The following is a 25,062-nucleotide window of genomic DNA, read 5'->3' on the forward strand; positions in this document are numbered from 1 at the left end:
GATCTCATCACACCCCAGGACCCCCTGTGCCCAACAGCCATCCCTGCAGCACCACGCAGGCCAGCACCAAGGGAAGCGATATGGGCCTGGCACCGCCATCACAGTGCCATCCACGTCTGCACCCAACCGTGCCCTCTGACGCCTGCATCCCTGACAACCTATGTCCCTGTGCCAGCTGTCTCCGTATCCCACCCACGTCCCTCTGCCACCCTCATCCCTGACAACCTGCGTCTCCCTGCCACCTGCGCCTGTATTCCACCCGTGTCCCTCTGCCACCCTCATCCCTGACAACCTGCGTCTCCCTGCCACCTGTGCCTGTATTCCACCCGTGTCCCTCTGCCACCCTCATCCCTGACAACCTGTGTCCCTGTGCCACCCATGTCCCTGAGAAGGAGTGTCCTACTGCCACCCGTGTCCTTATCCCACCTGTTTACCAGGGCCACCCGTGTCCTTATCCCACCCACATCCTACTTCCGTGCTCACCCGAGGCAGTTGCCGCGGGGAGGGGTGCTCAGACCTCGGCCGATCACAGTGGCCGGTCCGCCGTTACTGGCCCTTTTCCTCGTCAGGCGCCAAGCAACCTGGTCCCGAGTGGCTGGGAAGCGGGCGATCAGGCTGCGCCTGGGCCTGTACGAGGGCAGCCGCAGTCGGGGAGGGCGCTGGGGGAGCAGGAATCGCGCTGGAGAGCGCCGGGACGCAGGGCGCCTGGCGGGCGGGCGGGACCGCAGCGCACAGCAGGCACCCCCTGCGCCCAGCGCCGCTGCCAGTAGCAATCCCTGCAGCAGGCAGGCGACCGCCACCGACAGCGCCACTGCCAGCGCCGACGGCCAGCAACAAGGGCAGCGCCACGGGCCCGGCAGCGCCATCGCTCTCGATCGCTCTGCAGCAACGGCCACCGGCCCGGAGCGCGCTGCGGGAGCCGCGCGGCGTTACCTCGGCAGCCGCCGCCTTCTAGAGCTCGCGGCCCTGCTCCACCGGCCCCGCCGTTCCACCCGCCTCCTACTGACAGCCCTGTGCCACCCCAAATTAGCCTGCGTGACCCAAGTGGTTGGTGGCTCTGTGTAAGAAGCAGCTATTTGGCCATAGACAGAGCAGAATCCAAACAGCTCTGGGGGTACCACGCTTTTAGTATTACTGTTGGGGTGATCCAGAGCAGAGTTTCTGTCTCTCCACTGTCTTTTGCACCACGTTTGTGCAGTCTTGCCCTCAAATTGCAACTGCTCAAAGGAGAGGCAAAGTGGAGGAAAACTAGTGAAATAAGAAGAAGAAACAGTAATAATAATAATAACTGTTGTTCAACCACGCAGCTGAGTTTGAACAAGGGAAGCAAGTACCCACAAGCAGAGGGTGCTGGAAAACTACACCCTGTGCCCTGGCCCAGGAATCAAACACAGGGAAGACAGATGTGAACACAGGCTGTTTATTTTAAGTGTTATTATTTAATTGTTATATATATTATTATTTAATTGTTATTTTTAAGTTTTGCCCTTGGTGGTGCAAAAGGCCACTTGGCCTCAGCATCCCGGGAAGCAAGGTAGTACAACATTCACACCCAACTGCCTTCACAAGAAGCGTTCACAGTCACATCCTACCTTCTGTCTTTAAACAAACTGGCATTCAGCCCTGTGCAGTGTTCCCAAGGGTGTTTCCACAGCCGTGTGCACCTCACCTGTTAGATGAATTGCATGTCTCTTGGAGGCACGGTGACACAGTGCCCTGGACAAGCTGAGCCCTGTAAAGAAACAGCGGTACCCACATTCCCACAGCTCCAGTAACAAAGGCCATGGCAGTCAGACCCAGTGAGGACCAGACAAAACTCCAGCTGAGAGGCAAAGAAGGAAATGAGAGATACTAGAAGTAGCAGGGTGTGACGAATAGGGCAGCCTACCTCATTTAGACTTCTTATAATCAAAATGCACTCCCTTGAAGATATGAACTTTGATGAGGCTTTATCTATGAACAGGGAAATCCTAATTAGTGTGAAGACTACCACCCACTGATTTCATGTTAAATTCCACTCCTGTTACCTGCAGATTTCATTGCCAGCTTTTGCTAAAACAATTGCTGTGAAATTTTGGATAGGAGAACTACGACAGCTGAGAGTGGGCAAAAAAGGTAGCAGATGAGTAGCTAAATGGAAGCGTTCTCTGGGCAAGTCTAAATGCCCCAAGATGGTTTTGTCTGTGTAACCGATACAAATGAGAGTAACATCTGGGTTTTCCGAACTGTTCAGATGCAGCAGCTGAAGCACTCCTTAACTCTGCCCGAGTCTAAAACCCAACTCTCAGTCTGCACAGCGAGTTAGCAGACAAAAGTTCTCCTTTTTCAAAACTGTACTTAGTTAGTTACTGTTACTTAGTAGAAAATAAAGCTGGATTTCAACAGGAGCACCCTCCCATCGTAACTCTGCCTCCTTCCCCCTCAAAAGAGGAGAATAACAGACACAAAGAAGTTTTTGATCTCCTGTGTAGCATTCCTGTAAAAGCGTTTATGGTGTTTCAAGCAACTTGTACACAACATGCGACACAAAGGAGCTGGGTGGGATGTGATGACCATATTCCCAAAAAGGGAATGGTCATTCTTCAGGGCAGGGCACCCTGGCTGCTAAAATCACTTACTTCTTGGCAAGTGAGATGACATCGTGACACCAAGTAGTCCTGGCAGTTCTGTGTACTCCTGGCTTCTCAGCTGCTGCTTGTATTGTGCCAGAGATGCTCAGTGCTCTGTGTGCTGCTGTCCTTCTCTGGGTCCTGTGAGGGACCAGCAGAAGCAGAAGAACCGGTGCTAGACCTCCCAGGCAAGGAGTTATCTGTAGACACAAGCAAGGCTGGTTAGAGCAAGGGTACCCGTGGAGTGAAAAGTCTACAGAACTTCAAATTCAGCATTAGAATTACGGATTGGAGAATGCAGCCATGCTCAGAAATGAATGTAACTTGCGGTTTGTAGGTCATTTTTGTAAAGAAGAGTGGCTTTGGTGATGTATGGTGACTTCAGAGGAAAAAAGACCTATTAGATCCTCCCTCTGCATCATACAGATACACGACCGCTCCCTCTGATTCTGGAGTAAAACATGTGAAGAAAGAAAAGTGAACTGTAATATTCCAGCTACAAATGCAAGAATCATGCAAGTCATGCAGACATCAGCGTTACCTGCGTAACTTCAGACTCTTATTCCAGCAAACATTCTTCCCCCCTCATCGTGTACATGCTAGTTAATTTTATAGAGAACTTGGGAGGATCTGACAGGGTACTTCCAAAGCACTTGGTGTTCTCTGTGGAGAAACATCATGATGACGTGACAAGAACAGAAGATACCTTCACATTCCTCTATTTCAGGAGGTCTTGATGCATCCAAGTGTCTCCTCAGGTAAGAAGCACATCAGCGCCTGCCCTGGCTGCTCTACAGTTTAACCTGTGCCTCTTCCATTCTGCAAGAACTAGGCTAAAATCTTTCCCTTGTCCTGCAGGAACAAGGGAAAACACCAAACTCATGATCAAGTCCTCTAAAACACCAAGTTCATGACCAGTCAGGCAGTAGAAGGTCCTTCCACTGTTCACCTTTGGCATGACGAACATAAGTAATCCCAAGCCCAGGGATGGGTCTGATTTTACAGTGAATGGCACAGCCGCCCGAGTGACAGTGAGGAACTCACCCTGAAGGCCCACTGCCAGTCACGACAGACCTGCCATGCCAGCTGCCAGGACATAGCCAAGACAACTGTAAGCAACAAAAAGGAATAATCAGTAGGCACCAAGGAATTCTTGCTGCCCAAAATGACATCTTGCCAGCTAAGGAGAGCACAGAGAACCCAGATCAGACAACCCATAAAGCAATTTATTATTGGCTCTTTTCTGTCCTAGCCACATGAATAAAACCCTGCAGGAACTCCTTTAGCTTTAATCTGCCTTCTGGGCTCAGACTTGGCTGCCTGCTTTAATAAAGAGTATGTGTCCAAGGCACAGAAAAACCCTTCTCCTCTTCATCAGACACTGTCAATTTAACTGAAAGAGGAGAGGGAAGGGCCAGTTCTTCCTTGGGACGATTTAATGGGGGGTTCTTGACAAATTTGTCAAGTAAGCAAATATCCAAAAGCTTTTGCCTTCCAAAAGCCAGAAATAAATTACCTACCCCCAGGCACATATTTCTTTTGGAGTTGATTCAATCGTTTATTCCAAGCCCAAAGGTTTTCGGAGTTCAGATTCTCTCTAACAAATGCTGAGGGGAAAAAAAAGCTGATTTTTCTTCAAGGTAACTACAGACATAAGCCTAACCAGCCCTATTTCAACATGCTAAGCAAGGGACAAATGCTTTTGCAAGAGCCAATCCAGACATACATCAAAATAGATCTGATCAAGGCTCAGGGCATATCGAATGCCTGGTGTGGTCAGACGGAATTCCAAAAGGCAGGTCAATTATTAGCAAGAAAACCAACCTTCCCACTGGAAGGAAGAGGAAGAAGACAGACAGCATCGTGGTCCTTTTTCATTCGCAGGAGCCAATGCATCCAGTGCATCCAGAGGGGGCAAGGAACGGCATCTCAGATTCCCCTCCACCCCCCAGGGCTGGGGACTGGGGCAGCGAGTGATGGAGGCACCTTTCCTTTGGTGATGACCAGGGCTGGTTTTCTTTTAGTGTCCTGAAAGTGCAGAGAAATTCAATTCAGAAAATCTTTAGAACTATGCATATTGAGGCATAAATTGTTCAAATAGCCAAACTATCCTGTATTAAACCCGTCTCTCCTAACAGGTCAATCTCCTCAAAACACATAGAAAGAGATAGTCATTACTTTGCTTGCAAAACTGACTGGTGAAGGCTAACAATCTGATATGGATGTAATGCTGAAAAGATAAACAATAAAGCAGCGAAAAGAACACAAGCGGATCAGCCTACAAGGCAAGACAGAACTGGATGCTGAGAAGACAGACACTGAGTAAAGGGCTCCCCATTGAGAGAAACTGGCTCTCCCCATCACTTTGAGGTGGGTTTCTCAGCTTGTATCTGTGCTGCATATAGACAGGCTCTCAGGCGTTGAGATTTTCATGACAAGGATAAAGTGACTACTTATAAAAGGACAAGTAAAACTTCCCTCTAAAATATAAACGAGATGAAATTAGGTCTTGTGGAAAGATGTTAGCAAAGAGTTGAACAACCTCCAAAGCAGTTCAGCTCTGCAATACCTTTATAGACCTCAGAATTAAATCTCTATGAATTTTGATACCCAGATTTCTGTGACTGACTTTTTAATAGAACACAGGTTACCTTCTGATAATTTATTAAAGGAAACAGACATTGAAATGTATGTGAAATATCTAAAAGTTAGACAACCAACCTATAGCTAGTGTCACTGGGATGGATGGGGTAGGTATCCATGGGAACATTCTCCATTGAAACATCTGTCAACAAGAGAGACTTCCTGTGCTTTAGGCTGCAGCGACTTCAAACTTCCTCAGACACTGGCAGCAAAGCTAAAAAGCCAAAGAGAGTCAATGTAAGTTTTGCAGAGAGGCAACGCTGAAGGTAAGCAACATTCCACCCACTTCCAACTCCTCCTGTGTGCATTACAGTGCGGAGTGGTTATGTCCCAGTGGTCGTCTTTGTTCTGATTCAAAGCAGGCCATTTAAAAAGAATGCTAATCCCCATCCAGTCACAATTACATGACTTAAACACTTGCCCTCACATGGTCACAGTTTCTGTTTGTAGATCACTAGGAACTGGCACACTGTAAGGCACACACTGCAAGGCTTAAATCAAGAAACCTTCAGCCTCCCCGAAGCGTTTCCATTGCTGCACAGCAGCTCCCCTGTGGGCAAAGCCTTCAGCCCCCCAAACGCTGTCTCTGATGCACCCCAGCCTGGCCCAGCCCCTCGTCCACCCCCAGTTACAAGTGTCCTTCACGCTGGTACAATTTTATCAACCTAAACCCATAAGAATTCCCACAAGAATCCATTCGTTTTCAGTCAGCACAAACTGAGAACAACGCTGGTTTGTCTGCTTTTACCTGCCAGGTAAGCCACGCACTGGGTGTTCACCTCAAACTTGTCACAGTTCCTGTGCTTGTTAACCAGAGCTAGTAGTGTGTGTAAAACCCTCACAGTTCTTGCTACAGTGGTAGGAGAAGGTTGCCTGTACCCTAACAAGTGGGGTTAAAAACCGAATACTGTATTTAATGGTCAAGGCATATTTACGAAGCATTAGTATGTTCATTAGCAAGTTCTCAGGACACTTCACACGAAGGGTAAGGAAGCACAACTCTAACAGAAGATGCAAGATGTGTTCTTACCCTTCAGGAGGTATCCCGCTACTGCAAAGTTGAAGTTGAAATTCAACCCAACAAAATGGTCCATCTGCTTGCAGTGCCACTCGAGGGGTCTCCTGATCTCCATGAACACCTCTTCCGGGCTCTGACCAGGAAAAAGAAAACCCAAGAGCTGCTCATGATAGCTCAAGGTGTTCTTTTGACAAGTGACAGAGTAATTTTAAGAGCTTACACTGAAATACCAAGCACACCTTTGAACACAACACACCTGTACATTTCTGTTCCAGTTCAGAACGCAGTTACGTACATCGCAGTTTTACTCTTGGTAGTACCCAAGTGGAACAATTCCTAATGCAAATTGCTTCCCCAGTGTCCAGCAGGACGAGAGTTGTGGTTTTTTCCTGTATCAACAGATGGAAGTGCTCACACAAACCCAGTGTCAGTCAGAGCTGGTCGCTAACAGCTCACCTTGCCGTTGAATATTCGAAGGCTGTCCAGGGTGTGCAGATTCTGCTCAAGCAGGTCTGTACCTGCTGAGTACAGGTTTACTTCATCCAGCTGCAGCACTGCCATGGCTACCCAGAAGAGGGCCTTGTGCATCGGCAAGTCCTGAAGGGAAAGAGAGAAAGCCACGATTTTCAAGTCAAGAAATCCATCACTGAACATTAAATTCCTTAATCACATTCATTAATTTCATAGGCAGAGCCTGTTAATAAAGGACAACCAATGTAACGCTTGTGAGGTGGGCCGATGCCAACCTCATGAAGTTTAACCATGCCAAGTGCAAGGGGTCCTACACCTGGGTTGGAGCAATCCCAGGCACAGCTACAGGTTGGGCAGAAAAGAGATTCAGAGCAGCCCTGCGCAGAAGGACTTGGGGGTGTTGGTCGATGAGAAAACGAACATGAGCCAGCTTCAGTGTGCGCTCGCAGCCCAGAAAGCCAACCGCATCCTGGACTGCATCAAAAGTTGCGTGACCAGCAGGTCCAAGGAGGTGATCCTGCCCCTCTCTCTACTCTGCTCTCCTGAGACCTCACTTGGAGTATTGTGTGCAGTTCTGGTGTCCTCAACATAAAAAGGACATGGAACTGTTGGAACAAGTCCAGAGGAGGGCCACGAGGATGATCTGGGGACTGGAGCACCTCCCGTATGAAGATAGGCTGAGAAAGTTGGGGCTGTTCAGCCTGGAGAAGAGAAGGCTGCGTGGAGACCTCTTAGCAGCCTTTCAGTATCTGAAGGGGGCCTACAAGGATGCTGGGGATGGACTATTCATCAGGGACTGTAGTGACAGGACAAGGGGTAACGGGTTAAAACTTAAAACAGGGGAAGTTCAGACTGGATATAAGGAAGAAGTTCTTTACTGTGAGGGTGGTGAGGCACTGGAATGGGTTGCCCAGGGAGGTTGTGAATGCTCCATCCTTGGCAGTGTTCAAAGCCAGGTTGCATAAGGCCTTGGGCGGCATGCTTTAGTGGGAGGTGTTCCTGCCCATGGCAGGGGGGTTGGAACTAGATGATCTTAAGGTCCTTTCCAACCCTAACTATTCTATGATTCTATGAATCTTAAGGTCCTTTCCAACCCTAACTATTCTATGATTCTATGAATCTTAAGGTCCTTCCCAACCCTAACTATTCTATGATTTTATGAATCTTAAGGTCCTTTCCAACCCTAACTATTCTACGATTCTATAATTCTAACTTTGAAGGGAAAGCAGACACTAAGTTCACGGGTATTATACATGTGGAACAATCACAGCTTAAGGAGCATCTGCTACCTTCGAACGAGCTGTAAGGTTTTAAGGTTTTTTCCCATTCAGCTTTTGAAGAGAGGCCAGAGACGATTTTTTGCTTTAAAGCTACAGTATTTGTCATTATGGCTTTTAATAACCCTGCCTTTCACCGAGATGAGGTATGTGTTTCTAGGGAAATGGTAGGACATTGCTAGTAGTCAATCCACCGAGCAAGGCCTCTTTCCACCAGAGTTCTGTTTACGGACACCACCTAAAGGGAGGTGAAAAGAAAGAAAACAAAAAGTAGAAAGGTGAACAAACCACTAGAGAAAAAACAATCAGCAAGTTCCTAATCAACAACAGGAAGCCTGCATCGGCATCGATTCCAACAAAATAGGTACGTCAACACACGCACCTCATTGCCCGTCAAGTTCCACAGCTGTATCAGTGGCAGTCCTGTTGCACTGTCATAATTTGTGGCCTGGAAACACAGAAAAACCAGAGTGGGCAGCAGTTCTGGTGTGAGCCGTGAAGGATGCAATGCCAGCATCATTCGCTCCCTATCAGACACCCCTTCCTATCTGTAGGCTGGAGGAAATGTAGCTCCTGCCACCAGGCAGCAGCTGGAACACCCTGTGGGCAAGTTCACTCTCATCACTCAAATCCATACCCTGGCTTTCTGACCACATCACTCACAAGAGGGAACACGCATCCCTTCCCAGCCACACAGCCCTGAGCGGGAACTGATGCTACACCAGGAAGTTCTCATCAAGACCCTGCTCAGCAGCCAGACTTCCAGGCTCTGGCTTTGTTGTCTGTCTTCACACACACAGGATGGGGGGTGCACAGAGTCACAGCAGTAGTACTATCAGCAACAAGACTTTTCCCAACAGCTCCACGTACCTGCACCTCAAGGACTGCGCCTCTGGTCATCTCGCCAACAGCTGCGTCAGCTTCAGGGGAGAAGTGATCCTCATCTTGGGGAAGAGCAGGAGAAAACAAATGACAGTCACAGGCTTCAAAGGCCAGAAGGGACTATTAAGCTCACCTTGCCTGACCTCCTACATCCATTAGGCCAGCAAATCCTCACCCACTGTTGCTGAAACCAGTCTATTAAGCTGGAGATCACACAAACATTATGCCTGCTGGGTTGCTGAAAGGAAGAATGAAGTGCTTTCTAAAGCCACCAGCTAAGTGAATATGAATTTAAGTGGCTGATGAATTAGGAGGCTTTAAAGATAGAAAAGTGCGTATCTGCGGTACCTTTCAGCGGTCATTAGTGTTTCGATCCTTAATAAACTAAGCTCAAGGGCCTCAGGGCTTCACTGACCCTGAAGACACAACTGACCCGCCTGACCCCCAGCTCCCACAGAAACCCCTTCCGTACAAGGCAGCTTTTTAGGCCCCCAGACATCAGGCATCTCTACCACCATGACACTCTGCCGGGGCTTGAACGGTAGCATTTTGAACACAGAACTATACACGTCAGTCACTTTAGTAGGAAAGTATCAGAGATTGGTTTAACACATTAAAACTAACTTCGCATTTACAGCTACTTTATGACAGAAGGTGGCAGAGTAGTTACAGCTACTTCACTTAATACACTGCCAGCCCTGCCAACTTGCTCTTTAGCAGAGTAATTCACTCTCTCCTCCAAGCCGGAAAAAGCCTGGACATTTATCATCTTTCCCCTGGAGTCTGACAGGTTCTGCCATGCTAGCACATTTAGAAGAATAAAATTCATTTTTTCCAGTCCTTGCTCTAGTCACACCAGAGCTGTGCTTGCAGTAGGAGACGGAAGGTTCAGGCACGATCATTGCTTGCCCACCGCTGGCACCCACTGACACTGCAGTAGGACCGCCAATAGTACTTGTCAGGAGCTCCATTACCTGCAAGAGGCACCACATTGTCCAGTAAAACTTCTGCTCCTTGGAAAGGCACCAATAAAAAGTCAGACCTTAAAGAAAAGAGAATTCATCAGAATAAGAACAGGGCTCTAAGTCACTCCTGTATTCTTTAAGGTGACATTGATTAATCAATTGCTGTAAGAGGGATTTAGTTTAACATTGATGACAGTCAAAAACAACCTCCCAGCAATCTAAGCAGCAGCAGCAACCCATTGTCTGATGAGCACGCCACGTTGGACTGGGCTCCAAGCAAAAGCCACCTCCACCATGGAGGCTTGACTGCTTTCCTCCCACCTCTGGGCACAAGCAACTATTTAATGGGCTTGTGTAAGAAAACCCTCATCCAATACAGCTCTCTCAGACAGTGGGGCTGGAGCATAGAGAATCCCAATCTTACTCCTAGCTCAGCAACTAACTACACCTTGGGGCCTCCCAAAGGCATCCTTTTGCTCAGCTGCCATGCTGAAGTGACAGAAGTCACAATTTCCTCTTCCTTCCCCTTCAATAAAGCCTTGCGAGAGCTTGCTCTGCTGCCAGGGAACCCACCCCTGCTGCTGAGGCAAACCTTTCTACCAATTCCCACTTCAGCTCTGGAAAAACCCAGAAGGAATTCAAACAATACAGATGCCTCTGAAGAAGATTCGAGCCAGATATGGCCTCAGGCCATGGAAGAGGAGCTACAGACCTGATTGGTCTGAGTGTGTCAGCCTTCACTTTGGCATATCCTCCATAGTCCACATATCTGAGTTCCACTTCACTGGTCTCTTCAAAGTAGCTGATAACTTGAGCCCGTAGCCATGCCCCATCCAGGCCTGGAGCTGCGCAGATAATACCAACTGCGGAACATAAGGGTACAGAGAAGAAAGCTCAGCGGATTTCCAGAAATCAGCACTCCAGGCATTAGTTATGATGAATAACTCCTTTCCATGTGATGCACCCTCCACTTTAGACCATGTACAGACAGTGACACTACGAAGATGTGCGAGTAGCTCCACACTTTGTCAGCAAAAATATACCAGGTGCCAGGTAGATAAGAAATAACCCAAGACTGACTTACCTCCTTCCGAATTTCAATGTGCAACTATGTGGCTGGAGAAGTATTCAGCGATGAGTGGGGTGAGGAAGAACAGAGCTTAAAAAAAAGCCCAAATCAATAGAATAACCAACGAACTATCACACCTCATGCACTGGGAAACCTCCCAAGCCTAACTCAGGGCAGCAGGATTTCACATGACCCTCGAAGTTTCTTAAGTGAACGGTCAAGTTACTTGCCTTCTACTGGAGTTGGCAGGGTTGGAATTTCAGGTTGAGAGTAGCAGACGCACATCTGCTGCTCAAGGCTCCTCAGGACGTAGAAAGTGGGGTGAGTGTGCTGCTGCAGGAACATGTGCCCTGCATCAACTTGGTGCGCCACGACCACCGGCACAGTGACTCCATCCGGGAGGAAGAGCTGTCACGTGGAGGAAAGAAGCTCTCATTAGTGTTCACTGCAACTCGAAGTTTCCTTCACAGCAACTCCCTGTTCCACCAGCACCTCCTGAGGCTTACAGCCACGGCACTGTAGTATTTCACTTCTAAAGACTGCTTTGGATCAGGAGCAGAAGACTACCCATTGTTAACTGCATGCTGTTCTCAAGGAAATCACACTTGGGCTGGGGCCCATCTTGTTCCCAAAAAGACTATCAGCACAGAGCAGCTGCAAGACTTATTTACCCAAGAGATCAGTGAGCAGAGTCAGGAATGATGGGTCAAGCCATGCTGCACTATCAACGCTGTGCAACTTGCCAGGACTCCCTGCCCATGGAGGTTCTAAATATCAAGGTAATCTTCACAGGGATTGTCCAAGATTTGTCACAGAGGCCTTATTTTCAAAGTCCTTTGCCCCGGCTGCTAGAGAGCCACTGTGCCGGGCAGCTTCCGAGCATTACCGTGCTTGGAATACATCCAAAATGCCTTTCCTTTCCCAGCATAAATTCACTTCTCCAGAATAAAGCCTATCTTCACATCCAAGGAAACAGTTACGTGCACCGTTACTACAGGCACAATGGGAACAGTAGTGGAAGAACAGGTAGATAACCCCGATCTATTAACAGCTAAATCAGCTGGATAACAACCAGCCACACAAAATCACACTGAGTTTGAGGGCGTCTGTGAGCCAGCCACATGGATACAGCATCCTACAATGGCAGTGACCAGCAACAGCCTTCCGCCCCGACATCAGCATAGCCAGCAAGCTGGGACTCACCCAGGCAGTCATAAGGAGGGAATGAAGTGTCAGTGGTGCTGCTGGAAGTAGACCGTGGACGTTGGCATCAAGTTCAAGGAGCTGTGTCTCGCCAGTCAGGCTCAGTACTTTTTCTACTTGATGCGGGAAACCTGGAAGACAAAGTCCCACAGAAGGTCTGTAGCACAGATTTGGTGAGGACAACCCCAGCCTTGCCACATGAACCAATATAGATACCAGAAGCCTTCTGCACTACAGCAACAACTTCAGTTTTAGCAGATTGGCCATGTAACCTGGTAGGAGACCAACATGAGCTGATATACACCCCATAGCTCCTCCTGTAGGCCAGCTAACACTGGATCCTACAGAGAGATGAATTCAGAGAGCAAATGCAGACCCACCAGCACTTGAGGGCTAAATAGTCATTTCCTGGGGAAATTAAACACGAAGATTTATCTGCACATGTCCTGAAGCAGGAGGGTTACAGCACATAAAATGCTTGTTCACCGTGCGTGTGTAAGAGCATTTTCAAATCGCTTACCTTGTGGGCAGTCTCCATCTATTCCTGGTGCCTTGCTACACTCATTACATGGGTCTGGACCATTCTCTCGCAGTACTCCATTGCTGTATGGTACTTCATTGTCTTCAGGCAGCTTCAGAGTAGGCTGAGTCTCACTTGGGCCGGAGCTCTGCCCAGCACTTGTGTCTCGGGTCGCAGATAAACTACGTAACTCTGAATGCTGGCCCGATGCAACAGCCAGCACTGTGCTCTGCAGCGGGCCCTTCACACATGCCCCACCTTCACATGTGGATGTGCTGCACACAGAGCCCTCCCTAACCAAAGACGCCTTTTCTGGAGAACCTTTGTGGTTTTCCAGAGGAGTCCGACCACCTCCTTGGGACTCACTGCACACAGGGGTCTTCATCTGACAGTCTGTTGTGGCTCCCTCAGTGGGGCTTTGTGTTAAACAGCTTGAACATGTAACATCCTGATCCTGTCCCTCTGTCTGCGGGGATGTCAGGACCGCAGCATCGTTCTTTCCAGCAGCGTTCGTATCAGCTACTGGAGCTTCCTCTGCAAGCGTCTGATCACTGGAAACAGCACTTGCCATCTCCAGAGGTGTCTCAGCTTGGCTAGCAGCAGCCTGGCAGAGCTGAGTGGACCCATCACCTGCAGGAGCGGGCAGCACTCCCTCACTGCGGACAGGCTTCTTCTGCCAACAGTCTTTTGTGTCTCCCTCTTCAGGGCTGGATGAACAGCCACGTGTTAAACAGCTTGAACGTCTCACATTCTGACCCTGTTCCTCTGCCTGCAGGGATGTTGGTACCACACCATCACTCCTAACATTCTCACTGCCTACTGGAGCTTCCTCTGCAAGCATCTGATCAGAGGAAACAACACTTGCCATCTCCACAGGTGTCTCAACTCGACTGGCAGCAGCCTGGCAGATCTCAGTGGACCCATCACTTGCAGCACCCCACAGCACTTCCTCAGTTGCTGCCAAAATGACCTCGGAAACAATCCGTATTGTCGCTTGCTCAATTTTCTCAATGTCTTCCTTGCACAAACCCACTCCTCTAATCTTCTCTCTTCTCAATTCATCTCCTTTTGGCTGTGTGTCCTCCTCCTCCTGACACACAGGGACAGTACTGGCAATTGACCTGGACACGTCTTCTTCCCCTGCCTGCTCCGAACAGGCAGACTCCCAGGGCAGAGAAACACAAGCAGGGACACTCTTTTCGTCTTGAGATCCCGTTTCTTCTAGTTTTTCACTGTCGTTCTCAAGGGTGCTGGGCTGATTCGTTGTTACTGGCAAGTCTGGCGAGAGATCCAGCCTCTCATCAGGGTGACACATAACAGAGGGCATCGTCAACCCTGCCGTCAGCAGGGAGGTCGAGGTTTTGTTCCCTGTGTCTTCCTCTTCCAGCAAGGAGAGCTGTCTTTGAGGAACACATGGTTCTGTTCCTGGTGCGGAATCCTGCTCTGTCACTTCTTCCTGCTGCTCTGCAGGACCTACTGCTTCTTCATCTTGATAGGTTCCATGCTTTTTTCTATGGGAATAAATCCACCAGCACCCGAGAAGTGCCAGCACTCCAGGTACGGCATACGCGACGTAATTCCAGAAGCATAAAGGCATTTTAGAAAGTCTCAGCAGTTATAGCTAGAAGGAGAACCAGAAAACATGTTACAATAGCCACAGGGAAGGGAACAGGAAGACTAAAGCTTCATAAATGCCTTGAGGTATCTCTAGTAGTACGAGCAGGCTTGTTTTCCATTTGCTTTTTAAATTCACATCTCTGCTCTACAAGAGACCGCAGAACGAGATCCTTACCTAAGACCAGGGATCTCTGGACATTTCTCACCATTACAGTCATCAGTTTCACCTTAACCCCCCTTTCTACGCAAAGCCGTTTCACCTTCTTTCCCCTGCCTCCCCTTTGCTACACACACGGACAGCATCCAGCGCTGCAGTCTCTCCAGCAGCAGGCTGGGTTCAGAACACCGCTGGACCACCACTTTATTCCACGTTAAATTTCCTACATGGACAGCTGCTACTCTGACTTTTCAGCTGAAAGCTTTCTCTTTTACTCCGGAAAGCGTGTGAACCCTTCGCTGCCTGGACGCCACTGGGACTCATGTCCCACCCATGCTCCTCCATCTACAAGCCTCATCTAGGTTATATAAGGCAGGGCTGAGAGGCCTTCCCGTTCCCTTCAGCCAAGCCTGCGGCTGGCACACAGTGCTGAAGTTCCCTACATCCCCAGAACAAAGAGTGCAAAGGACACTCAGTTTATATTTTCACTGGGCAGGAATGAATGCAGAACCCACGTGTCTGACAATGCTTACACACAAGAGGCTTTTCTCCAAACGGGCCCCAAGACTTTCACCAGTAAGCAACAAAGATAAAGATTGTTTTCAGGAGATAAAATCCTAGGGATGGAAACCACCCACTGGAAAACAGTATTATCTAGTTCCTCTTCAGAAGTAGAAAGGAGTATAAAAAGACGAGACAATCAAGTCAGTCTCTCGACTATGCTTACTCTGTCTCAACCAGAAAACATCTTGGTAAAGATCAGGGGGATGAGGACAAGAATGAACCCCCACACTCGCCTACCTTACTAAACAAAGGCAAGGACAGTCAACTTATTCTACTTGCTCGCATTAGGATCCCAGAGCAGTTTTAAGCCACCTCGTTTCTCTCGCCAGCACAAACAACCCTTCAGAAGACACATCCGTACTGAAGCACGAAATCAGACTCTACAACTCAAAAGAGTTCTAAAGCAGGTATGTTTATTACGGCGCCGGGTGCAAGGGGGATCGCTTCTCCTAACTTGCACCTCGAGAGGTTAAGCGAGCAGATATTTATTACACACAAACATGCATATTCATTAGGTTCGAGAGTTCGGTGGGGAAATTACAATTAGTTTAGGTACTCATTATCATAACTCTCCTTCCTTTTGGTGCTTGCACACTGCCCTCCGATGGTCGTGGGCAGGGGTCCTCAAGATGAAGTAAACAGTCTTCCTCAGGGTGCACTTTTCACCTTCGGCACAGTTGGATGCCCCAGTAATCACAAAGGAGCTCAAACCAGCCATATCTGCAAGTTTCTGATAGCTGGCAAAGATTTAGAACAGTGGGACCTTCGTCCACAAAATTTATTGCCTCCCAAGCTAGCAGATGTTCAGGAGTCACTGTCTCCAGCCTAACTGATAATTAGAAGGATGGTCACTCATTAGAAGGACGGAAAGAAATAACTCACTCTTGTTAGCAAGACTACTAAATTCTGTTATCACACCACAGACTTACAACACAAATGTTGTTCTCTAGCTTAGACCTAAGTTAAAAGTATCTTAACCCTAGGTTTTCCAGGCACTTGCTTTCCTTATATCAAGCCCCCCCTTTTCTTTTACCTTTGCAAATCCTTTTGCTAGATAACTCCATTTTGCTCAGGAGTTCTGGCAAAGTATTTACCATTCCAACTAGTTGCCTAACCTTATGTCTTTTCCCATCTTCATAAACAGTTACAGACCTTTTACAATGCCAAAAAGAACACTAGCATGTTACAAGTAATCAGCGTTAAAACAATCATTATTACGATTCCTGCAACCAGCTGCCTCAGCTAGGAGAGATTAGGTAACCATGAAGTTAACTTTCTCCGTGTTTCTTCAAAAACCCAAGAGGTACGTATCATCCTTGGTCATCGCGTGAAATATTTCAGTTTATTTCCAAATTTCCTCCAGATCTGTTTCAATTCTGCCACTTTGATCTATATAGGAACCACTGATTATGGAACAAACCCCTCCTTGTGAAGCCAAAACCTGGGTACCACAGCACCTATGGTGCACGCGCCTTCCAGTTGAGGTAGAGTCTTAGGAGCATTTTCTCCACATAACCAATACTATCCTTTCCCTTCAGGCACGGGCCACCACTGAATTATGATACCATCCCTATTAATAGTGTGATTGTAATTTGAATAGTGACCTACACCTCTGGCATTTCTTTGTACACAGGTCTAATATTCTTAAACCCAGTCTCCAGATCTCAAAGGGTGAATCAGATAATCTAAACCTGTCGCTCTTGTCCCTAATATTCTTTTAACACCAACAAATATCAATAACCTTCTTTTCTCAGGAATTCAGAAAAATCTATTTGCCACTCTTGTCCTGGATAACTTCCTCTCCCAATTGTCCCAATTTGATTCCTATTGTCAGTTTTAGGATTATTCTTAAGACAGAGCTGACATTGTTCTGTCACTAACTGAACTATGGTGTATAGATTCCTTCCTATAATCTGTATATAAAGAGTTGCTACCCAATGAGTTTTATTATGTTCCTCCTGAACTAACTTTCAGAGGTGATTAGAGGGAATTACAGTTTGCCCATCAGGTATCTGAACCCAACCCTCTTGGTTTTCCTGTCTTTTCAGATCTTCAATCAACTTTTTATCCTCTCTTGAATATCCAGGTTCAGATTTCTCAATTGTTAGCTTGCCATCAGGGATTCAGGACATGATTTCAGATTGTTCAGCTTCTTGTTTGGCTTCAAAATCGGCCAAATCATTTCCAGTTCTCTGATTAGGGTCACCTTGTTGAAGCCCTCTACAATACGTAACAGCTACTTCCTCAGGTAGCTGAGCAGCAGTTTCTGTAGCATGTTTAATCTGTTTCCCTTGTACATTCGAAAGTCCTCATTCTTTCCAGATGGCACCATGTGCATGGACCACACCAAATGCATATTTAGAATCAGTCCAAATATTTATCCTTTTGTCTTTAGCCAATTCCAGGGCTCTCATTCTGCCTTTTGGGTGGAGGTGTTTGCGGGTAAAGGTTCAGCTTCTATTATCTGTGAAGTGGTGGTAACGGCATATCCTGCCTTTCGTTCACCATTTTTCACGGAGCTACTACCATCAGTAAACCAAGAAGCAAATCCGGTTGGCTCGAATATACAGCCTCTACAGTGACCAAGCAGTCATGTGTTAGCGGTTCTGTCGGTTGCTCCTGCAAAAAGGATGCTGGATTCACAGCATCAGTGACCACAATTTCTGTATCATCGTGTTCCACAAGGGTGGCCTGGTATTTTACAAACCATGAAGGAGACAACCAGTGGGCTCCTTTCTGTTCCAGGACTGCTGATACAACACGGGACACTAGCACAGTAATCTTTTGTCCCAAGGTGAATTTGCAAGCCTCTTCAGTATTCATGACAACCGCTGCCACAGCCCTTAGGCATCCGGGCCATCCTTTGCTCGCTTCATCCAGCTGTTTCGAAAAGTATGCCACTGGCCTTTTATAGGGTCCTAGTTTCTGAGCAACTATTCAATTTAGTCAATAAGGTATACAGATTAGTTACTACTGGATGAATATCCTCTACAATTTTGTTGATTGCTCTGAGATCTTGAACCAATCCGCAACTCTTCCCATCATATTTCTTTACTGTCCAGATAGGAGTATCATATTCCAATTCACATTCAATTAATAATCTATATTTTAAAATTTAACAATGATTTCTTTGATTCCCTTTGATCTTCTACTTTTAAGGGATATTGGTTTATTCTAGTTGGGCAGGCCCCCCTCTTTTTATTTCCACTAAAACAGGCAAAGCATTTTTCGCCTTACCTGGACCTTCAGATGCCCAGACTCCCACAGATATACCCGATTAAGGATTTCTTCTATTTCAGGGAGGTCTTTCTGTTCACTTTTCTGTTGAATTAAAGATAAACTCAAAACTGTAATTAATTGATCGGTTTTAATTCTTAATTCCATTTTGCCTTCTTAAATGTTGCTTCTCACCCCTTGTGTCTTGTAGGACCCAAACCACAAGACGCCCCCTGCTTCTTGTGGGTGTCCACCAGCAGCCAGATATACACCTTTACCTACCATCCGTGCTCTTTACCTCGCATAGGACGTCTCCTTACGACTGATAGGTATCCCCTTTACCTGGTTCAAACATACCTGATGATTCACTCGGGATGGTCCTTGTCTGCCCCTGTGGTGATCTGAGTCAGTGGGGGAGTCCTCCCGAGAAATCTCAGGGGCTCCCAGAGGAGTCTCCAAGCTAACTGATAATTAGAAGGATGGTCACTCATTCAAAGGATGGAAAGAAATAATTCACTCTTGTTAGTAAGACCACTAAATTCTGTTATCACACCACAGACTTACAACACAAACATTGTTCTCTATCTTAGACCTAGAGTTAAAAGTATCTTAACCCTATGTTTTCCAGGCACTTGCTTTCCTTATATCAGTAGAAGGTTAGAGATGTTTGCAGCACAACTTTCACAGAGAAACCAGATAATTCATTCTCAAGGTCCGAGAGGAGAGTTCAGCAGGCACTTGCTCCAGATTTCCAGGGCTTTCCACACACAGGAAGGCCTGCTCTGAGGGCAAGCTGCTTCCAGTCCCTAGAATAAGAGAGACAAGGACAGTTCCCAAATGATGGAGCCCACATTCCCTGCAGGGACGTTCCCCACAGTGTTGCTGGTCCCTGCCTCTTCTGCTTCCCTCCTGCTCCAGCACTCGAGAGGTTATGCTTCCAAACCCCAAAAGCAGTGGAAACCGAGGCTGGAATTAAAGACAAGCAAGCAAGCAGGCAGCCAAATTGGAAATGCAGCTTCAACAGCAGAGACAGGATGACTCTGTGCAGATCCTATAGTTACTGATAGAGCACTCAGGAAATAAATCCTACCTGGGTGAAAGAGAACTGGACAAGGCTGGCAGAGTTCAAACTAAATGGGACCACGTGGGCTCTTAAAATTTTCCATGCTAAAAATAACCAGTAGCACATGCTCTGCCTTATAGGAGGCATAGGAACGGGAGTTGACAAAACCCTAAAGAACTGGAGGCCACACCTTTAAAAATCAGTTATTGCACAGAAACACTTATTCGACCTACCCTTGCCATCAGGTGTGTTTTCCCTGAAAGCTGAATCGGTGCCCGTGTCCCCAGGCTGCAGGCCCTGGCACGGCACACTTTGAGCACCAACCAGGCTGTATAGCCTTCCTATATACCTCTCTCTTTGGTGGGGCAAGCAACCATCACCCAGAGGTGGGGGCCACCAAACATGACTCAGTAGCTGCAAGCACACAAAGACAGGAGCCAGGCAAGCAAAGTCTCATCTGGACGGCACTTTTGAAAAGAACTGAACAGGTAAGTGTCCCTATACTTCAATAATTAAAGGTAAGGGTTGTGCATCAATTGCTGCTGCTTCAAACACCAGTACTGCGAGACAAGAACAGCAGGAGACTCCCCTTAAGCAATACCACCTTTTCACAGCCCAGTTAACACAGGCTCCTCTGTGAATGAAAGCTACAGTGAAGCCACTCCACAACCTTGAACTATTTAAGAACTAAGTCCTACGTCCAGAGGGGTAAATTATGACATAGGTAAAAGGCTGAAAAAGCTGGTTGTTGGAGAGCTAAAAAGTAGGACTGTGGAACAACAAGTGCTACCACCCCCAGGCTCTCTTATCTCCAAGATAAAAACCTGCTCTTGATGTTCCTAAAAGAGCTCACCCCCCACCTCTGCAGCTGAGGCTGCTTTGCTGATGGCCCAGGCTTTATTGGTATTTCATCTTATAGTCACTTCTTCTGTATCCTTCTCACACTCCAAGCACCAAACATTGGCCCAGCACAGCTCCACACTCCAGCAGCACCACTTCTGGCCCAAAGCAGAAGCCCAAAGAGTTTCTATGTTATACTCAGTTTACAATGCAAGTATCAGCCTAGTTAAACTGCAGCAGGCTTTTTCCTGATGTTTTGGAAATCACCAAGGAGCACTTGTATACACTAACACCAACCACCAGCAACCCTCCCAACAGGCACTGATCACCCCTGAGCTCATCACTCCTGCTACACAACTCATCACAGGCTATCCTCAGTAGTTAACATTAACCCTGACTGTCAAGCTCCTTAATGCATGTTCTACCCTATTACCTTCCTACTCCAATCATTTCATCATTTATGGTTTCCTCCCAGTGAATCCTCTATTACAGACACCACTTTGCCAGAAAGGTGTCTCAGATGCAGAAGCAGACTTCAGAAACTGCTTTTGCACCACTTCACCAATAGCACCTTTATCTTTCTTGGCTGTTCCTCAGAATTTGGTGGAAGCTTGTTGCTGGCTTTTTTTATTTTGCCAGCTTTGGTGTCCTCTCCAGAAACAGTCAGCTCAAATGTTCTGCCTCAAACCATCCAAAAGGGTTTAGCCCACAAGCCAGAGGCCACACGGCCTTTCTGTTCTCACCCAGCTTTAAACTGCAGTGAAAGTCCTCTGATTGAGGCTAAGGCACTCTGTGCACAGGTACCCCTGACTGGGGAATCAACACCACTTCTAAAGCCAAGGGGGGCTGGAACTGATGATCTTTCAGGTCACAAACAACCCACTTAATATCACTTGTTGGGGCTCTTTCCAAACAGCTACCTCCTCAACACACCTTCCAGTCCAGACTCAACTCTTTTAAAAGCATCCTCTACGATACAGGCAAAGCAGAATTTCACAGAAACTACATCCAATGCTTAGCATTTTCCATTTGCTTCTCCACAGTGAAGCTCATGCAGCCCTTGCTATGGGCAGTAGTGGACTGTCCACTACAGGGCAGCTTGTAAATTGAAATTTCAAAGCAACCAGCTACGTCAAGTGCCCAATATCCAGATCAATTCCCACAAAACAGGCATGTACAACACTCTGGAGCAGAGACTAAAGAAAGCTAAGGCTTCCAATATTCTCTGCACGCAAGGCAAGAACCAGACTTGCATTTTCAAGGAGACAGACTGGCAAGGTTTAAATCACAACACGCTGATACCACTGTTAAGAACAGCGAGAAAAGAGGCAGCACCGACACCAAGCAGGTATCTGGAGAACAGCATCAAGACCTACTCACTAGATTTACTGTGCACAGCAATGAGAGCCTGATAAGCAGCTCCTCAAAACAAAAGCTGCACTAGACATAAACAGAAAGCAAGGAGTAGTGGTTTTCAGTTGGAAGTCTTGTGCCTGAGGCTTGGCTTGCTGAGAGCAAGTAGCAGAAGCACCCACAGAAGAAGAATAGCAAATATTAGTGGAAGAGGCACTTTATATTCCTCTGCACTAGGAAGGAACTGCAGAGGCTCCAGAGAGTCATCTGGACTGAATGAGCAGGGACATAACTGGTATGCACTGAACCAGCTTGCTAACAGAAGTTACACAACATACTTGAGACTGATGAGAGGCCTGTTTCACTTTGATCTGTATTACAGTAGCACCGACGAGCCCTTGCCCAAATTACACCAGGGGCTGTTCTCAGAGACAGAAAGGCTTCCCCTCAAGACTGCAGGCTGCCTCCCTGCCTCGGCTTTGGCAGCCCTTCCTTTAAAAAGCAAAGCCAAGGCAGATTAAGTCACCTTCCTATGGTCACATCAAGATGAAGGAAAGACATGAATGGCAAAGAGGTCCTCCAAGTCGAGAGACAGGAGCCCATTCTCTCACCAGGCAAACAGAACACTATACTCCAACTTGGAATACTTTAGGGAAGTGACGTGCAGATTTCTTTCCTGCACCCCTGAACACCCAAATATTTTCCTTAACCCTGCATTTCAACAAGAAACGGAATACAAGTCCCAGCTAATAACAAACAAGGCCCTAAGGTTTATGGAGACACACACTCCAATCCTCATTCCATATTCCCAATTCCCAGATTCATCCCTGTGCAAAGCTAATGTCCCCAACACAAGAGGCACATGCAGATCATGAGCTTTTGCCAAGAACTGCTGCTATTTATACACAGGAGTCAAAAACCAGCCACAGCACATGCTAAAAGTTTCTCATCCTCATTGCCAGGTGGCAGCAGAGGTCAAAGGCAACCGGCAGCTCTTCAGGTCTACCAGCAGTGATTTGTCTGCTGAGGGAAGGATTTTCAATGATCTTCCATGAAATACTCAGCTCTGCCTGCAGTAAGGTACACGACCCACAAATTCAGGGCCAGCTTCCAGCCAGGAGCAGCAAAGTGAAACAGAATCCATGTAGCGGACAATAAAACCCCACAGTAACACAGCTTAAGACAATCATCTACAGAAGCAGCCAGTGACACTCAAACTTGTCATCACCTTCAGCAAGCCCTACGAGAAGCAAACTCAACAGCCTTCATTTCCAGGAAGTATTAAGCACCTGCTGAATAAAACAGCTTCTTCCAAGTATCTGAAAGAAGCTGCCTGAAGTTAATCATCACTTCATGAAGTTTAACCAGCCATCTGCATTCACAGCACTGTAGTTAGAAAACAGGATTTAAAAAAGCCTGTCATTAGAACTGAAAGCTTACACAATCAAAAGTAATTAATTGTTTTAACTTTTGCTACTGCTTCTAAAGGTTGCCTCGGACAGCTCATCTTATTACAGTCTCCCTGGACACTAGAAATATGTTAAATAACTGACATCAGGTAAGTGCACATGAAAGATGAGAGCCACGGATAAGTGCAGTTTGTTGCTTTGAAAGCATTATGCTCTTCAGCTAAACCAGCACACTCCACTGCTGCACAAGTATGCATGGACATACGCATGGACTGAGAGTCAGGCTTCTTTGGCCTGGAGAAGGCTCCTGGGACACGTTACTGCAGCCTTTAAGTACCTTGCCGACAAGGAATCTGGAGAGGGGTTAGAACTTGATGAGCTTTAAGGTCCCTGCCAACCCAAACCAGGCTGGAATTCTATGATTTAGTGCACTAGCAGCACATGCAAGCAAACCAATTAATCAAGAACTAAACTGTGCCATCAAGATACATGCAGAGAAGCTGTACTATCCTGTATCAGGAGCACAGGTACACAACATTAATAGATGACAGGTACCATACAGTGCACAGTATCTCCACCCTTTGCTCAGTTAGCTCTTTAAAGAATGAAGAGTTGAAGTGACTTGAACCAGGTCACACGGCAAGCCCTGGAGGAAGAGCAAACTCAGCTACATTGCTCCAACAGCTCCGGTCCATGTGCTTCCAAGAGAAAGCCATCCCTCCCTCACGAGTTGTACCACACTCCAGCACGCCACATGCTCCTCCTTGGCTACACCGCACACGCACGCTGGGCTGCAGCTCAGTAGATCATTCACAGGACAGGAGAAAAAGAAAGCTACCATCTACCACTACTGCCTTCCCCAGCAATAAGCCATTTCCTTTCACCTGAGACAAAGTCCACAGAGGCTCTGATAACACTCAGCAGGCACAACCACCAACCCCACAGAGGCAGCACAAGACCTTGTGAACATGCAAAGCCAGAATTACTTCCATTCTGCAGCCCCTTACTTTCCTGTAGCAGACTGGCTGTGGTCAACCACAGCTTTTGCTGCTAATCCTTACTACTGCAGATAACTCTCAGTAAAGGGTGCCCTCACCAAGGTGCCTATGCATTTTGCATTCCCTGCTTCATGATACAACTTACCGGACTGTGTGTGATAAAGCGCTCAGCCAGGCATAGACCAAGCAGCCCCATTCTGGAACATGAGTAACTCGGATCTCACTCGCTTCAAGAAGGGGGAAGAAGAATGAAAAACAAAAGATAAAAGTCAAACAACAAGGCCTCTTTCAGGGAGCAAGGCTACTGAAACATTCCTTCCTCAACAGCAATACAAGTTAATTCCTTTGCTCTCGAATGTGTTCCATGCTGGCTTACAAACAAGCAGAAGTTACTGCACTATACGAAAAGCTTGCTAATAACAGTTTTTCTCAATCGTTACCATAACATAAGCAAGCCTTGCCCTACCAGACACACAAGAGACAACACAAGGCACCCTTAATCTTTACTACCTTGTCTGCCACTCTTACGTCATCTCCCGCTTTCCCTTCTAAGTAGCTACAGGAGAGTTCATAGCGAGAGCGAATCACATTTAACACCAATTCACACACTCCTCCGGCCTGCACAGCCGCTTCCCTCAGCAATGCCCAGACTTTGCTATTGGCAAGTGGGAAACAAGCAATAAAAACCACCTAAAACCAAACCTACCACACGTAAGACCCCAAAACTACCACAGGCCACTGAGGAGGCCTTGGCACCCCCCTGCCTGCTACACCGCCCGGCGCACAGCACCCCTCAGCTGCTGAGATTCTGAGGCCCGCTTCCCGCCGCAGCCCGCCCCTCAGCCCTAGGACCCCGGTAACCAAGAGCCCCACCCCCGCCACGGGTGACCTACGGGCTGGACCGCGGCGGCGCTGACCTTGGACGTGGCGGAGCCGTGCGAGGGCCTGAGGAACGGCTGCCCACGGGGCTGACAACGCGGCAGCAGCACCCCGGTCCCCTCAGCCCCACACCGAGCGCTGCCGCTGACAGCTCGCGGCCCGCTTCCCGCCACTGTCTGCGGGGCCTGGCAGCGCCCCGCCGCGGTACTCGCGGTACTCGCGGCCTGTCCGGCGCAACCCCACGCTCCCCGCGCCGGGGCCCGGAGCAGCTCCCGGCGGCGCAGCATCCCCCGGCCCCGCTGCCACCGC

General features: G+C 47.7%; 1 protein-coding gene across 22 annotated transcripts; it reads right to left on the minus strand.

Annotated features, from left to right (window-relative positions):
• Positions 1-795: 795 nt before the first annotated feature.
• On the minus strand, positions 796-25,046 carry LOC308217801 (uncharacterized protein). 22 transcript variants are annotated; one of them, XM_080611158.1, is made up of 17 exons: positions 24,792-25,046; positions 24,020-24,101; positions 18,233-19,017; positions 12,658-14,278; positions 12,138-12,268; positions 11,165-11,342; positions 10,578-10,728; positions 9,875-9,942; positions 8,889-8,962; positions 8,031-8,466; positions 6,527-6,867; positions 6,283-6,403; positions 5,331-5,466; positions 4,434-4,637; positions 4,130-4,216; positions 2,619-3,718; positions 796-1,732 (listed from the first exon to the last, which is right to left on the minus strand). In XM_080611158.1, the coding sequence occupies exons 4-10, from the start codon at positions 14,252-14,254 to the stop codon at positions 8,335-8,337; spliced, it is 2,331 nt and encodes a 776-aa protein (XP_080467284.1). In that variant the 5' UTR covers positions 14,255-14,278; positions 18,233-19,017; positions 24,020-24,101; positions 24,792-25,046; the 3' UTR covers positions 796-1,732; positions 2,619-3,718; positions 4,130-4,216; positions 4,434-4,637; positions 5,331-5,466; positions 6,283-6,403; positions 6,527-6,867; positions 8,031-8,334. The 22 variants fall into 22 exon arrangements, with proteins under 22 accessions (XP_080467284.1, XP_080467292.1, XP_080467286.1 ...); XM_080611166.1 differs by having other exon boundaries at positions 2,619-4,637; positions 8,031-8,256; positions 8,401-8,466; XM_080611160.1 differs by having other exon boundaries at positions 2,619-4,637; positions 6,527-6,659; positions 6,727-6,867.
• Positions 25,047-25,062: the final 16 nt, after the last annotated feature.

This window comes from Psittacula echo (assembly GCF_963264785.1).
Source record: "Psittacula echo genome assembly, chromosome: 1".
Classification (NCBI taxonomy): domain Eukaryota; kingdom Metazoa; phylum Chordata; class Aves; order Psittaciformes; family Psittacidae; genus Psittacula; species Psittacula echo.

Excerpts from the sequence above, each read along its gene's own strand:
- LOC308217801 (XM_080611161.1), bottom strand. The coding sequence starts at position 14,254 with ATGCCTTTATGCTTCTGGAATTACGTCGCGTATGCCGTACCTGGAGTG. Across the intron at positions 12,269-12,657 it reads AGATGGAGACTGCCCACAAG|GTTTCCCGCATCAAGTAGAA; the intron begins GTAAGCGATTTG and ends TTTGTCTTCCAG. Across the intron at positions 11,343-12,137 it reads CCCTCCTTATGACTGCCTGG|CTCTTCCTCCCGGATGGAGT; the intron begins GTGAGTCCCAGC and ends TCCACGTGACAG.